At 43.2% G+C, this 16,216-nt stretch overlaps 1 protein-coding gene across 2 annotated transcripts in view; it reads right to left on the bottom strand.

Moving 5' to 3' along the window:
- shank3a (SH3 and multiple ankyrin repeat domains 3a) overlaps positions 1-16,216 on the bottom strand; it is a 183,914-nt gene that overhangs the window by 10,487 nt on the left and 157,211 nt on the right. Inside the window, exons 17-26 of one of the 2 annotated variants that reach the window (XM_059335863.1) lie at positions 13,328-13,403; positions 10,390-10,472; positions 8,915-9,039; positions 8,130-8,265; positions 4,512-4,592; positions 4,322-4,345; positions 3,791-3,918; positions 3,454-3,559; positions 2,219-2,745; positions 9-2,110 (exon numbers count right to left, since the gene is read on the bottom strand). In XM_059335863.1, the coding sequence (XP_059191846.1) occupies positions 9-2,110; positions 2,219-2,745; positions 3,454-3,559; positions 3,791-3,918; positions 4,322-4,345; positions 4,512-4,592; positions 8,130-8,265; positions 8,915-9,039; positions 10,390-10,472; positions 13,328-13,403 (3,388 nt within the window). The remainder of the gene's footprint in view (positions 1-8; positions 2,111-2,218; positions 2,746-3,453; positions 3,560-3,790; positions 3,919-4,321; positions 4,346-4,511; positions 4,593-8,129; positions 8,266-8,914; positions 9,040-10,389; positions 10,473-13,327; positions 13,404-16,216) is intronic. The other variant, XM_059335864.1, reaches the window with a different exon arrangement.

A 16,216-nucleotide genomic window follows, 5' to 3' on the forward strand; every position in this document is an offset into this window, starting at 1 on the left:
TCTCTTACCTGGCACCTGCCACAGGTGATTTCCTCCCCGGATCAAGTGATGCTCCGAGTGGTTCCTCTCCCAGTGACCTAGTGTCTTTATTTAGCTGCTGTAGTCGTGAACTGAGCTCCCCCATCACAGATGGTTTTGCTCCCTCATCTACACCCAGCCCCAGTCCCAGCCCACCAAGATTGCCCAAACTCCCAATTCCTAGCCCCACCCCTGGCCCACGAGGCTCCACTGGGTCCCCCCACAGCTTGGACCTCCGCTGGAAGAGGTAGCGTGGCTTGGTGGGGGCTAGTCCAGTCACTGAGGCTGAACCACCTGGGGGCAGCCCAGCTCCTCCAGCTGCAGCAGCAGCAAGGGCAGCAGCCTGTTGTTGTGATAGCAGCTCGCTGTCAGAGCTCTGCTTCAGCAGAGGGTCCCTGAAGGTGACGGGGCCTTTACTGCCTCCTATCTGGGACTTGAGTCGGGGCTTAGGAGGCACTGGCGGCTTGTCGAGCACAAAAGTCTGCCCGTCGGCATAGGAGGTGTGCGTGGTGTGTGTGTCAGCAGGCTCGCCGCTCTCTGAGGACAATGTGGACATGCTGGAAACTGTGGAGACGGTGCTGGTGGTCTCGAGATGGTGATCTCGCTCTCTGTCGCTTGAGCTGCGTGTGTCAGCCTCCTCCACGCCTGAGTCAGCCGCAGAGCCAGACTCGCCCACCGGTGGTGGCTCCAGAGGGTCAGAGGGCTTCCCTGAGACAGCTGCTGCACTGGGTGGAGGTGCTGGCTGGGGAGGCTGAGTGGGGGTCACAGTTGGGGTTGTTGGGGTTGAGGGAGTTTGGGTTGTCGGTGTTGTGGGAGTGGTGGGAGAGGAGGCAGGTTTCGTTGGAGACACAGGCGTGGCCTTTGCCTGTGCCTGTGCCAGTAGCCCATTAGCAAACTCATCTGGTGGCGGAACAACTCCAATCTTACGTAGCTCTTCTCGAGTTTCCTCATCACTGGAGGACAGCATTGCAGGGGGCAGGGTCACTGTGTATGGATCCACATCCTCCTCAGAGCTTCCCTGAGCCAGACTCTTCTCTTGTGATGGACTGGCAGGTCGTTGAGTTTGGAGCTGGGCCTGGGGTTGGGAGGCTGTAGGACTGGGGGATTTAGCCCGTGGACTTGGAGATTTGCTGGGCTCAGTAGACATTGGGGCAGGTGTTGGTTCTAGTTCTGAACCCACCCCAACAGCCTGACCGTTACTGGTAGCATGGACCATGATAAGCCCTGCTGTTTTCTGCTGTGATGTATCCATAATACTGATCAACATACTTTTCTTATCCTCTAGTCTCTTCTCCTCCTTCCTCTCCTCTACTCTGGCCTCCATCTCCTGCCGGAATGATACAGGTGACTGTGATGTGGCCCACTGTGGTTTGGTGGGCTGCGAAACTAAAATAGATGCCGGGGAGGATCCAACTCCGTACCCCGATGCCTTGGCGCTTTTAGGCGAAAAGGGGGGAGGTGCGGATGCCCCTTCCCCATGTGGAGACTCTTTGGTCTGAGGGTCAATGAACATTACGCTCTGGCCTACCCGTTCCTGTTTAGTCCTAGGCTCTGGGCTGCCAGTTGGGGATTGGCTCTGGGAGGTCAGTGCTCTCTCCCTTGCGGCCAGCGCAAGAGCCAGTGGAGAGTTAGGGTCCAGGGGCTTTCCTGTGAGTGGATGGATAAAGGTAGTCCCACTAGGGGAGGGGCTCAGAGCCAAGGCAGGGGGAGGCAGCTGTCCCAGCTCTCGAGTGAGCATCCGTTCATCGATGGAGTGAGACTGAGTCAGAGAGGGGGAGTCAGAGCTGGTAGTAGATGCCCCCTCCATGGTCCCAACAGAAAGGAAGACAGTGGATTTCCTCCGTTCTTCTAGGCGACGCTCACGATCTTTTACTGCTCCAGCTATTGCAGCGGCGAAGGGGCCCTTACCCTGAAACATCATCTCTCCCTGGGCACGTATACGCTCTCGCTCAGCCATCAGCTGCTGCTGGTAGTAGTCTGCACGGCTGGTGTGTGTGTGTCCATGCGAATATGGATGTCGTCCTGAGGGTGAGCTCTCTCGGGAGTGGGCAGCAGCTAAGGCCAAACTAGCTTTTTCTTGTGCATCTTCCACCTACAGTAAGACGGCAAAAAAAAACAGCCAAACATGTTAAAGTTAAAGGATCTTTGACACTAAAGTTAAAGAAAAAATGCACAAGACACTCCCCAACATGTACCCTACCTGTAGTTGTTTCACCAGGGGACTTTTCTTCCTCTGGGGCTTGGTGGGTGTGTACAGTCCAATGCTAAATTGACCCACATTAGCATAAGGGTTGTCAATAACCCGACCCTTCCTTTTGATTCGCTCGGGTGGAGTAGCAGCGGAAGGACGGGGAATTTCTGTAGGTTCTACAGGTAGATGGGAAGAGTCCTGGAGGATGATCATGGAGCGAGCTTTCTTCTGTCTCTCTAGGTGTGTGGCCTGCCGATGAGCAGCCTCATAAGGCAGGTCCAACGAGGAGGGCTTGAAGCTGGAGCGTCCACCAGGCTCATGGCCCTGACTTTGGGTCCTAGATGGGGGAGGAGGGGGACAGAAGGCTGGGGGAGGACCAGTGTCTAGGTAGTAGGGAGGAGGAGGAGGTGCTGTTTGTGGAGGTGGAGGGATGGGATGGGGCTGTGAGTGGTCTCTGAGGCTGTCTGTCATAGAGGAACTGCGGGGAAATCTGTGCTCGCCTGCAAGGGCAGACAGACGATCCTCCTCAGTGGCACCTGATGAGGGAGGGAAGAGCACAGATCTTCTGGTGACGGGGAGTAAGCTCATGAAATAAGACCATTTTAAACCAGCCTAGCAGGTCCACAGCTGCTTCCGAAAAAGTACACTGCAATGCATCCATTGGTAAATCTGTCAACTTACACATTTAATAATGTATCAGGTGTGTCAAACTCTGCTATGCAATATTTTAATAAAACTTGTAACTCAACTATTTTTGACTTATTTAACAATTAATTCAACATTCATTTAATGAGTGTACTTGAGTATAGGGAAACTATTTAATAATACATGGAGTATTAATAATGTATATGTATATCTACTTTTGAAATGGGTTTCTGTACTTGAACATCTGCTCTGCAAATCTGTTTCTGTGAATATCCAATGAGCACATTTGCACATTCTGAACATGTAATGCAATTTAAGTATGCATTTGTAACCATGTTTACATCTGGTAATCTGTATTTCTTGTTAACAGGAACTTAAAAGTGATTGATGAGGATGCAGCTTCATCTTCATCACTGTTGTCTACACATTCATCATGGGTGTAGTGATGCAATTTTCCGAAAAAAAAAAAAAAAAAAAAGAATGCAGCTTTGTTATCTTATATTCTCTACATGTCAATATATTACCTATAAGCATACTGCACATAAGATACACTATCATTCACCTTATTTGAATATGTACAGGATGGGTGATTGTTTTACCAAAAGACTTGGTCCTGGACATCCCCTTTGGTAGTGGTATGTGACCTCTCTCAATGCCTGGGTGAAGACCTCCATGTAGAGTCATCCCTTGTCTTTCAAACAGTGACTGCAGTACAACAAAACAGAGAATTTACTGTGTTTATTGCATTTAAAGCGTTAATAAAACTGCATGCAGAATACCAACAAAAACATACTGCAATGCATACATGTGTTTGGTGTTGCTAAGCGCAGTGTAGCCCAGGTGTTTTTTAAATGTTATGCATGAAATTGAGTCTGTATGTATGCCAGCACAGTGGCATATGCTGTCTGCCAGTGGGCTGTGTGTAGGTGCACTCACACTGATCTCTGCTGGTGTTATTCTCCTGCTGGTAGGCCTTTGTTTGACAGTAGCTGCTCTGTAATCTGCCTCCGAGGGCTGAGAACGCAACATAGACTCCTGGGATGCCAACATTTCATCTAGTCTCTCTGTTAAGAAGGAAATGAGCCAGAACTAAATACTGAGACATAAGACCAGGGAAACATTGTGTCATAATTTCTGACATTGCTAATACAGTACAGAATACAAATTGTGATTAAAATGGCATCTCCAAGGTGTAGCTATACACTACAATGGGAGGTCATGCTCTATGCTATTGTACAACATCAATCTATCTCAATACAAGTTCACTGTGTATCTCTGATGACAACAAGGGATTAGGAGCTAAGAATTGCAAGAGACAGAGAGAGAGAGAGAAAAAAGATAAAAGGTGAAGAAAGAGAGAGTCAATTTATTGTTCTGCACTAAATCACCACTGCTTGAATTAACATAGCAGTGATAAATCATCTTTATGACGTTCAGAGAGGTGTCAAGTTCTTGCCTCAGACTCACCTCCTCTTCTCCTCCGAGCAGAAGCTTGGTGGGAAAAAGATAGCGTCAGCAGAGGAGGGGAAATGACAAGAACAAGCCAACAGAAGTGACTATTCTAAAAGTTAGGAGACACCACGTTTGAAAAAGGGAAAGCAGAAATGTGAAAGGAGGGAAGAGGGAGTTTGCAGTTTGCCAGTTATCTGGTACTCACCCAGTTCTTCCAGCTCAGCGGTCATGGACTTGGAGCGCAGTGTCAAGGTGGTGCTGGGAGCTCTCTTAGGTGGTGGGGGAGCTGTGGAGAAAAGGCATGGTGTTGAGGAGGAAGTTGAGGGGGATGAAGATCCTTTGGATTTGCGGCTCAGTGCCCTCCTGGCATCTCCCAGACGGCTAGCCCATCCCGTCTTCACTGCTTTAATCTGGTCAAATTCAGACGAACTGGATGGTTCACATTTAGCCAGGACCTTGTTCAGGCTCCGGTTGGAGCCCAACTTCTTCATGTTTTGCTCTCTTTGGTCCGATGGCTTGTGAATTTGTCAGTCTGCCTCCAAGACTTTCAGTTTTCTAGTCTTTGTGCTGCAGGAATTCCTCTCTGTTGAGGAGCCCAGAGGCAGTAAATGTACAGCTCAGTCCAGTCTGTAACATCCCAAGCTTTCTGAATCCTCCCATTACACACTGAACAAAATAATTTGTCTGCCTCAATAGGCAGATCTAGTAAAACAAATGTGGCAAGGGGAGGGAGAAAGTCATCCATTGTACTTTTAATATGCTGCCTGTCTGGACTTTAGCAGATGTGTATCAGACAGTAACGCGCTGACACAACGGCTTACACACACATGCATATCCTCCCACATGCGGGACCACATGCAGATACTCTGAGAAAACTCCCTGAGGGAGGACATAATGACATGTGGGCTGATAGACGAAAAGATGATGGTAAATTCAACAGCTAAGGAAAATGATGTGCTGCAGACTTTATACCCCAAAGCCCATGGGAGCCTCCCAATCCTTCTGCACACACTAGGAAACTGGGCTGCTATCGTCCCACTCAAAGCAGTAAAACACAACGAACAAATACGAGCTCCAAATGCAACTGTAATCTACCAAATTAAAAATAGGGTAGTCATATATTTAAGCATGTTAAATCTGCAATAACGACGCAATGCCATGCAGTCGAACAGACAACATAAAGCCACATTCAGCAACGGTTTCTGCATGCAATAAAACGAAAAACAAGTTTCCTCTCAATACCCCACAATACAACTAGATCAGCTCACTCTATCCGAGATCGACCAGCTCGCACTCAATGCACCACTGTAGAGCGATAGATCTGCAAATTCCACAGATGCCCTCGTGCCTTACTAGAGCCTAACTATCCTGCTGTCGTCAGCAGCTGCAGATCTAGTGTACATACGCCATCCTGGGTACAGTCCATATCAAACATCTTTATTTCCTCTCCAGTCTGCACATTCTGGTACAGTAGCAGGGTGCAGAGGAGATGGAGGAGGACGGAGAAAGAGAGAGGAACAGAGACAGAGTCAGAGGGAGAGCAAGAGAGAGAGAGAGAGAGAGAGAGAGAGAGAGACAGAGAGAGAGAGAGAGAGAGAGAGAGAGAGAGAGAGAGAGATGTTTTGCTGTAATGTAATGCTTAATTCAAACATGCAGTGTAGTCACCATGGTAACGGTGGCAGTAGTGAGGCCTTGCATGGTGCAGGGAGTGTGTGTTTTGTATGTGTTTGCCTGCAAGTCTCTGGCTATGAGTGCAAGAGTGAGAACATGCATCTGTGCATTTGAGTAAAGGTGCGGCACAATATGCAGAGCAAGTCCCAGCAGCAGAGCGAAGGGGATTCAGCACAGCTTAAAAAAGACATTTAGGATTCTGTTCTCGGCTCTAAAACATGCTCCATCTTGTCTACATTTTCACTGTCCGAGTCTCAACACTTGAATGGGTCTGACCATCTTTTCCTCGATTTAAAGTAAGGAATCTTACCAGCGGTAGTGTTTACAGTCTACGCCAGTCATTCTATTACCTACTGAATATCTGTGGTCTCAGCAGCTTACACACAAGCTGAGATAAGCAAGCTTTAATGAAGGCAACAAGACATGACTTGGCAACACAAAAACTCAAAATTAATTGGGCATGAAACACTGAAGTAAAGTCACTCTGAATAAATGCAATGACATACATATTTTCTTGTAGTCCCATACATCTAACATGATGGTGATATGCTGCACAAATACTTTGCCATACTGAGAACAAGTAAACATTAAATATGTTTAATAAATATAAATATACATTTTGGGAAATATGCTTTCTGCATTCTTGCTCGTGCTTAGATGAAAATTTCAAAACTTTCATTTAGCTTAGCATAAAGAGTTGAAACAAGGCAAAACAGCAAGTCTGGGCCTGTCCAAATGTAACAAAATCTGCCTACCAGCACCTCCAAAGAAGAAGACATTCTGCAAGCCAAAGCCTAAAAATGACAATTCTCCCATTTACGTGGCAGACTACTTCTTGGTTAGCAACTGAGAGTGGAGATGCAGAGTCTCTGGTAGTTGGCTACAAACCTCACAGAGCAAAGACGTCTAGCACATAAGCCCCCGTAAAACGTCAAATTGTAATTTCTACAGTTTGGATTTTGTATGGATTAAACAAATGAGATATAACTAATTAATGAGCTCTAGCGGTGCTGGTAGGCGTATTTAGTTTTTGGGAGGGACAAGTGTTTCCCCCTGTTTCCAGTCATTGTGCTAATCTAAGCTAACCAGCTGCTCGCTGTAGCTACATAGTCAATGAACAGAAAGGAGAACAGTACTGATTGTCTCATCAAAGCATATTTGCCATAATATAAAACCTTTGCTTTGCTAAATTATAACAACTGAGTGAACTCAGTCTGCTGAGGGAGACCATGACATGTGGTTCAAAGCTCCAGAAAGGTATAAGGTGGATCTTCAGTTACAATTTTTTTTTGTCAAAATATATTACATGTGCATATTGACATAAGCCGTATCAAGAAATCAAAGATAAAACATAAAATAGCTAGAAGAAGGATGGTCAATGTTTAGAGAGAGAAAAGACAAGCATAAGAAAAAGATAAAAAAGAAAACAGGCTGTGTGTGTGTGTGTGTGTGTGAGAGAGAGAGAGAGAGAGAGAGAGAGAGAGAGAGAGAGAGAGAGAGAGAGAGAGAGAGAGAGAGAGAGATTAAGAGGGACCATAAGGCCCTGAGTAGCAGGATTTAGTTGATACAGTACTGTCCCAATGAAATTAGGTCAAACCCATTTATCACTGTCTCTCAATAATCGAAAAGGAGGTGCAGGCACCACTCCACCACACACACTATCACAGTGTACACAGTCCTGAGGTCACAGTGCCAGGACTGTGTGGGAGCTGAGTAATGGTGAATTGTGGTTGACATGGAAACCACATGAATTTACAGCAGGGAAACATGGTAGAAATCACCTTGACAACAGAAAAACACATCCTTCCAAGTCCTCTATACATGAAACCAATGTATCCATTCCATTAGTAATAAAATACATGCTCAAATAACTGAGAGAGAAATTACGTGTCATGCTAAAATCACCAAGAGCAAAAAATAGCCTTTAATTAGGCTATTACTATATAATATGTGAACCATGTAATATTATATTTCAAACTGATTATTTAGATCAATAATAGTAACAAAAATGACATGTAAAGGAGAATTTCATGTGATTCTACACTTCCCACATAATATGGATACATGCCATTCTGTTATTATATATTACATTTACCCCATGTGAAATGTAATATTGAATTTAACACAGAGGATCGTATCCTCTTGTCTTTACCTTTTTTGCGGACAACTTCCTCGGACTCAGGTTTGCGTGTGACGGACACCACCTTCATCAGCAGCCTGTTGCCCCCTTGCCGGATCAAGGACACCACCTGCTTATGGCCCACCTTCACTACATTCACCCCGTTTACCTTTAGACAAAACACACGAGACAGAGTGTGACAGGTTATGTGTGTATCCTCATCTTTTTTGTAAAATTCTGCTGACATTAAGAGGACAGTTCACCAACCGAAATCAAAAATATATATTTTTTCCTCTTACCTGTAGTGTTATTTATCAATCTACCCCTATTTGGTGTGAGTTGCTTAGGGTTAGCACTTCAAGCACCACAAGCCAAGTGCCATATAGCTCCAATAAATTTGAAAGAAGACAGACATCTCCATATCAAAACAATATTAATACCACTACAGGTAAAAGGTAAAATATGTATTTTTGATTTGATCATTGGCAAGAATTATAATTCCCACATCTGGTCAATTCAGGTGGGATACTTTACAAGATCAAACTTTACAATCAAATAATTTTCTGCAAATCATGTCTATCAATGGAGCTGTTTCTCGCTCATTTTAAAACAACAGAAGCTTTCATACATTAGCTACAAATATTCACAAATTTCTACAAACCCTCTTTGCAGGCACAGGAAGAACAATCCATCATATTCACAAATGCACCATTGGGCTGTTCAGTATCCTATAGCTGTTTGTTTTGCTTCTCTGTTCACACCAGTAATGAGATAGATACAGATAAAGAGGAAGCAAATAAAGAGCTGTCCTTAATTACCTCAATGAGGAAGTCTCCTGTCCTTAGACCAGCCCTCCAGGCCACTCCCTCCACGTCCACAGACTCCAGGTACTGAAGGGCGGGGAATGCTGGAGTGGGGGTGAACTCTTCAATGGGCGTCTCAGCTGAGAGGAAAACGCACAGAGAAAACCAATTTATAGCTTCCTTTGATTCATTTTTGCTTCATCATCAATTATCACAAGACCAAAAACAGAAAATGTCTGACATGCTGCAAATAATACTTGAAAAATGTTGGCTGCTACTTTAAATCTGCTTTATTTGAATTTCTTTGGTGGTAGTGACACATTTTTCATAACTTCTCTTTTAGCTCAACTAAAATGTATTTATTTAATTAATACATATGCACTGCATTTAGTTATTTTCCTTGACTAAAGATGCTTATATCTGATAGGGATACTCGTAGCCTAAGTACTGCTGTTGTCTGCTACACCTAAACAACATTATTGATACAAATAGTTGCATCACACACTTGCACAACTGCATGCATAACTCAACAAAATAGACCGCCCCCCCCAAACACACAGACACACACACACACACACACACACACACACACACAAGCGCACAAGCTCACGAACTGGGTGAGTACACAAGCACACTTTGTTAAGTAAGTGCGCCACCACAAACTCCAATTAATCTTGGAACGAATCCAACTAAATCACTGACACATGAGAGTTCTCAGAGGACCACTGAGTGAACTCCAGTGTGTGTGTGTGTGTGTGTGTGTGTGTGTATGTTTAAGGGTACTGGGGAATAAAAGACGGAGTGAGTTAAAGAGAGCAGGGTGAGCCAAGATCCATGGTAGTGAGTGATGGAGCAGTAAAGCACACTCAGACTCTCTGCAAGGTGCCTGAGAGGGGTTGCCATGGTAACCAGCCTGAGCAGGGAGCTGGCACGTGCATGAGTAAAATGAATTTGTGGTGATGGAGATGAGTAGAGGAGCTGATATCAGTTAAAATGCGGAAGGTATAAAAGTGGTTACGTAAAAAAAACTAAAAAAAACATTTTGAGAGGATAATGGATGAGAAGGATGTGAAGGAAGGTGAGGAGAGCGCACAGAGGAGCAAAAAAACAAAACAAAACAAGGACAGACAGAGCAAAGATGAGAGAAATAAGAGAGGAGGGGAGAGAGGAGTGTGTCTCTACTAAAGCTGAACGCCATGTGTGGGGAACAGATGGGACAGCTAGCCGACAGCTCAACCAAGGATGACGCCACCAAAGGGGCTACACACACTCACACACATGCGCACGCACACACACAGAGTGCATCTGAGTATACAAGCTGAGTGTTGACCAAAGCTGGTCGTGCTGTTGACTCACACAGTAACAATACAGGCTGAGCCGTACTCAGTGACTCAGATCAACAAGGTATTTCTCACATCAAAACTCTCACATTTTGAAATCAGGTAGGTAGTGAAGGTTTTTGTGTTTGTATGTGTGTGTGTGTATCTCACCTTTGGCTCCCCGCAGGACAAAGCCAAACCCCTCATTTTCTTTCTTCTGTAAAACAGCATTTTTCTCCTCTATGATATAGTCACTGTAAAGGAGAGAGCAGAGGGAGAGCAGGTATGAATCCAACACCATCCTCACACACACAAAGAGTCAGGGACGAGAGGGAGGGCAGGAGAGTAAAGGGGGTCTGTCAGGTGGGGGTTGACAAGTGGGAGGAGATGGAGGTGCACACACAAGCACACACACACACACACACACACACACACACACACACACACACACACACACACACACACACACACACACACACACACACACCTTTACTTCCTTTCCTTTTAACCAATCAAGTTAAAAGCCAAGCAAGAAACAACAGCTAAGGATTCCAAGGGGTTGTACTAGTATGTACTAGAGAGAGTGAGAGAGAGAGAGAGAGATAGAGAGAGAGAGAGAGAGTCCTCGTGATTGAAGTATCTTTGGGATAAAACCTAAGAATGAATCTTCTGGCTGATCCCCCAGATGAGACTGCAGGAGGGCTTCTGCTAAAGAAACTGACAGAGATGGCTGAGATGCAATATTATCCTCTGACTAATGACAGAGGGAATAGGAGACAAAAGTAAGTGAGCACTTCATCACTGCCTGATTTTCCTGAGTGTCGAGGGGTGGAGGCTGTTAGATGGTGTTAACCTGTGTTGCTCTGAATGGAACATTTTTTTTCAAGCAACGCATCTGTAACCAAAGCCTGTGAGCCAAAGCCAAAGGAGAGTTAGTAAAGCAGTCTTAAGCAGCAAAACAAATACCAGCATGATGTCTGGACGTGTTTTCAAAACATATTCAGACCACCCGTCCATCTCATCAAACTGACTGACTGGGAATGTTCAGGAATAGGTAGGTCTGAGTTGTAATGAATTTAATCTAAATGAAAGATGAAAATGGAGAAAGCGGGAAAAACAAAACAGTAAAAGAACTTGTTAAATGTATAATTTGATATTAAAGGGGACCAATTATGCACTTCATATTTTCTGCAGTATATATATTGCTGCAATGTTGAATAATTACAATATTAAACATGGCAAAAGTTTCAAATAATGCAGTTAATGTATGTAAAAGTCATCACTGTGGGCAAAAAACTCAAGTTTCCGAGCATTCTGGATGCTCTGTTTCCAACGGTTTCATCTAGTCTGGGCTGACGTTTGTACCAGGTTTTTATGCATGATTTTCTGAGGAAAAAAAGTGTATTTTTTAATACTAAAGGATGTAAACATGTTCCGGTAGACACCCTAAATGTTGAAGCTGAATATGAGCATGGTAGGTCCCCTTTAATAAGGTGGTCTGATTATGCCATAGCAAGTGTTGATGACTATAACAAAATATTCCTTAGCTTAAATTTGATCTACACAAAACAAAAACCGCACCATTACTTGCATCTCCCAGTCTTTTCACACCAAACTTTGAGGGAAGGGCCTGCTGCCAGTTTACAGCCTGAACACTTTGACAAAAGCCAGGAGTTTTGTTGTATTATGTGAATCTCAGCATTATCAGTCATCCTTTCTCATAGCTGAGGCAGATGTAGGATGCTAGTGTTCAGGTTGCAACTCAGTATGCGGCTGCAGTCTCCATTAGCTTAGTTTCACTCCACTCGGTCAGACTTACCAAGGGAACACAGAGCTCCTGCTGCTGGAGCCAGGAGACCCGTAACAAACCTTTCTGCGGGAGGGAGGTCAAAGGTGTCGTTTCATAAAAAGCTATCTATCCACTTTTGCACCAATTAATATGCACAGAAAACTATGGTGGTTAAGCATCACTAAGATGCTTTGTTTCAGTCCAATCCCTTTTATCCACTACACTTTCATCTCTTCTCTATGCCCCAAATGCTGCATTAATTCAATACACTCACTGTCCTTGTTCAGAATCTCTATCCGCCTACAAAACTCAATAAAGAACAAACTATGATGTAAGACTTTAAAATGGTAAATGTTTCCTCAAAATAAACCTGTCCTTTGACATTAATGATTCTAATATTCCTCAGACAGCAGTTCAGATATCCATCTAAGAAATTGTACAACCTAACTCAATAAAGTTCAGCTCTGTCTTAAAGCCGTGATTTATGTGGTGTTCATTATTACTGTAACACCTCTGGAAAGCAAAAGAAATGTATTTTATTTTCTATTTCTTGACGAAGCTACATTTGGTTGAAGGTAAAACCTGTCATTCCAAAACAAAAATAAAACATACCACGTAAAGCATATATGTAGACTATCTCAGGCTAGTGTGACTGTGGTAATTCTAATTTGACAAACCTGGAGCTCTGGTAACAGAGATGACATTTAATTCAACTAAAACCTAGAATGCAAGAACTTGACATTTTATAAAAGGCTGAGAAAGTGGGTGGGAACAATGCTCACTCAGACTAGGGCTGTGTCTCAAACTGACACACTGTGGCATTAAAGCTTGAATTTGCATCACAACAAAACCACACGTAGCTCGCTACTCCACTCTCAGATAACAAATCTGATTTAGAAGAGAGGGAGCATTGACACTCTGCACAATAAATGTCAGCTTGAGACAGGGACGGCAAAAAGAAGAGAAAGACGGGAACTAAGAGTCAAAAAATAAAACTTTACACATATCAAATAAGAACATCCTGCCAGCAAATTATGAAACTATAGAGCACAAAAACATGCATGAGTATATTTCATGCATGTGTGTGCACAGTGTACAAACGCAGTTATACAATAGAATTGCATGGGCTTTTTACAATTAGAACTGAGTGCAATAGCAGCTGTGTGCCTTTAGATGGCAGCAGTTTCATATCACTCCAACTTCAACTTCAACTTCACATGGACTTCATTACCCCTGTTCAGGTAAGGAAGTTATCGGTGATATAGCCAATATAATGTGTGTGGTACACACTTACATATCTGCTAATTGCATTAGCTGTACCTGTATGAGGTGAAGTTGTCGTAGGATCCCACAGTGTAGTGTCTGAACAGTCTCTTAGTGCGGTCCTCCCGAGTCTCTGCAAAACAGATTAAATGCTTTTAAATTCAAAATGACAAATGTTTTCATATTAGGTTTAAACAGTGTATTTAAGTTTAAGAGTCAATCACTCATCTGGTTATTTTTCTGCACAATGTTGTATTAGTACACTTTTAATTAAAATAAATAATAAATATAAATAATAATAATAATATAATAATAAAGAGGTATTTAAACTGTGAAAAAACAACACATCTGGTTTTGCTTGACCTATAACAAGGCCTTACACAGGACTGTGAATGGTAGTATTATCAATTTCCAACTAAATTATAATGACTTCATATCAAAGCAACTCCCCACATTATCCACATATGCCAGTGTGTGATGTTCTTGCAGCAATTTGTCACAGAATTGAGCAAATGGGCTGAATCCCATGAATGCACTTCTCAAACATGATTCAGGTAGGACAAAGTCTATCTTTTGGATAAGATTCCATTCTGCTAGTGACTTTTTTACGAATCCACAAAAATCTGAAAATGTCAAGGCTGTTTCCACCCCAGCTCTGTGCATTTCAGCATAAAAATGTCAGCAAAAATGTAATTCAGTTAGCACAGAGAGGAATTAAGCTACCACAGAGAAGTAATTATCATTAACATGCTTCATTTATCATAACCTACCAGAGTATAATTGTTCCATGGTAATTTTTTGTTTTTGAAACAGTAAAATAATTGCATAATTCTGCCTTTACAGTGTTTCCTCTCAAGCAGGCAAATCCACTTGAAAGGGATCCGTGTTGAGCTCAATTAATATAGTGTGTGTGTGTGTGTGTGTGTGTGTGTGTGTGTGTGTGTACAGTATGCGTGAGGTTCCTGTCAGCATGTGGGTGGATTTATCCTATGGGAGTGCTGATAGAGATCGATGCCCTCTCCCCATCCCAATAATACACACTGCACCTCCACTAAGCAGCAATCTGCTGACTACACACCCCAAGAACCTTTCAGGCCAAACAGAAACTCTTAATTGGGCAAAGCTGTGAGAACGAGGGGCATCCTGGTGGTGATTTGAGACACATGGCATGAAGCCACAAGTCTGGGGTGTAACCTTGGTCCCCCTCCCACTTCTCTGTTTCTTGTCACTTACTGTCTGCTATCTAATAAAGGCAATACATCAAGCTGTTTGAGATAACACTTGTATATGTGTGTATGAGAAAGAAAGAGACATGTAAAGAGCACAAAAGGGAAAGAGATCAAAGTAGGTGAGGAGACAGTGTCCTCAGATTCACTTTAGCCTGTCCATCTGACTGTGTGTGTGAGTGACAGACTGTCGGCTCAGAATAACTTGAAGCTCTGATAACTGCATCCACTGACACTTAGTGACACACCAGAAGGGCAAAAACAATACAAAAAAAAAAGGATTTGCAGTCCGCTCGAAACGCCTTCTCATTTTCTTCATCTGCCGTTCTACTGTAATCTTGTTTACCTGTGCTGTTTTCTTCATTCTCCAAAAGCACTGCTCTGTGAACCTCAATCTCTCTGATTCTTACACATTCATTTGTTCCAGCATGATTACAAATGTGTAGCTATGTTTTTCCCTCTGTACACATTCTCCACTCACAGGCAGGAGGCAGTTTTAATGAAAGCACATCACACTACAAAACCAAGCTCTGCCTATTATCTCTTTCCAGAGCAAGAACCACAGTCAATTGGTCAGTGAGTCACCTGCATGGTCGCTGGCTTAAATCATGTGCTTAGTTTAAAGGAAAACTTTGACCATAAAACATTTTTTCATGATCAAAAATGAAACTTTTGGTGATCAAATTTCTTTATCTGGAACTTTTCTATGTTATTTTCATAGATTATAAACCACAGACAGAAAGACATTTTGGGATATTTGCAGTGCAGCCATAAAAAATAGTTTTACAGATTTTTTGCTACTGAATGTCAACAGTTCTGGTTTCAGTCCATTTGGAGAAAACAGAATGTGAGTCATAATTTTGCTGCAGTGATCAATAATACAGGGAGAAATTCAGCTTGATTAAGGAAAAGAAACACCAGTTTCTCCTATAGCAGCATCTGCATTCAAGTGACACTTACTTTACTCTTACTACGCTCTCTCAACCCACACATACAATCCACAATTTAACGCAACAGGTTCATGTCTGTTTTCTAAGGGTGGTAATTCTGAACAATATACATCAGAAAAACATTGTAAAATCTACTGGACAAGCTTAAACTAGTCATTTCAATCGTCTCTTTAAGGATTTCCTCAGCATTTATCCCCGTTCATGAGGAGGTGAGTGAAAACACCTGCCCAGAGGCAATCTTCCTTTGGCTCCAACTTCCCTGGACTGGGTTTATAGGTGTGTTGGAAAACTGCCGAGGTAATGATTTTACAGCAACATTGTAAGCAGTAGATAAGTGGTGTCACTATCCCTTCCTTCCAATCAAACCCTGTTTAATAGCTTTCTCTGCTGCCAAAAAGCAGGCCAAGAAGAATTTTCAGTTTGTTCTGACATCTTGCAACCTTCTTCTATGCATGTTCCACTCATGTAAGAGTAGGTTCTCCAGCTTCTATACAGGTGTTAGGTTACTTTCTTCCTGTAAACTGCTCATAGGTTTAAATGGCAGCGTGAATGTCTGTCTGTCTCTATGTGTCAGTCCTGTGATAGTCTATAGGGTGTATCCTTTATTAAAAGAAAGTGGACACATGAAAATGAACACCAATTCCTCTTAAAAGAGTGTGAGAGCATCAAATAATTAAGAATGAAGCTGAGTAGGTGTTTTTGTGAGGTTATCGGCTGTCAGAGGAGGTGAAGTGAGAGCTGGTTGGTAATTTGTCTGTCTTAGAAGGTTA

The sequence above is a fragment of the Centropristis striata genome, chromosome 6 (assembly GCF_030273125.1).
Source record: "Centropristis striata isolate RG_2023a ecotype Rhode Island chromosome 6, C.striata_1.0, whole genome shotgun sequence".
Lineage (NCBI taxonomy): Eukaryota > Metazoa > Chordata > Actinopteri > Perciformes > Serranidae > Centropristis > Centropristis striata.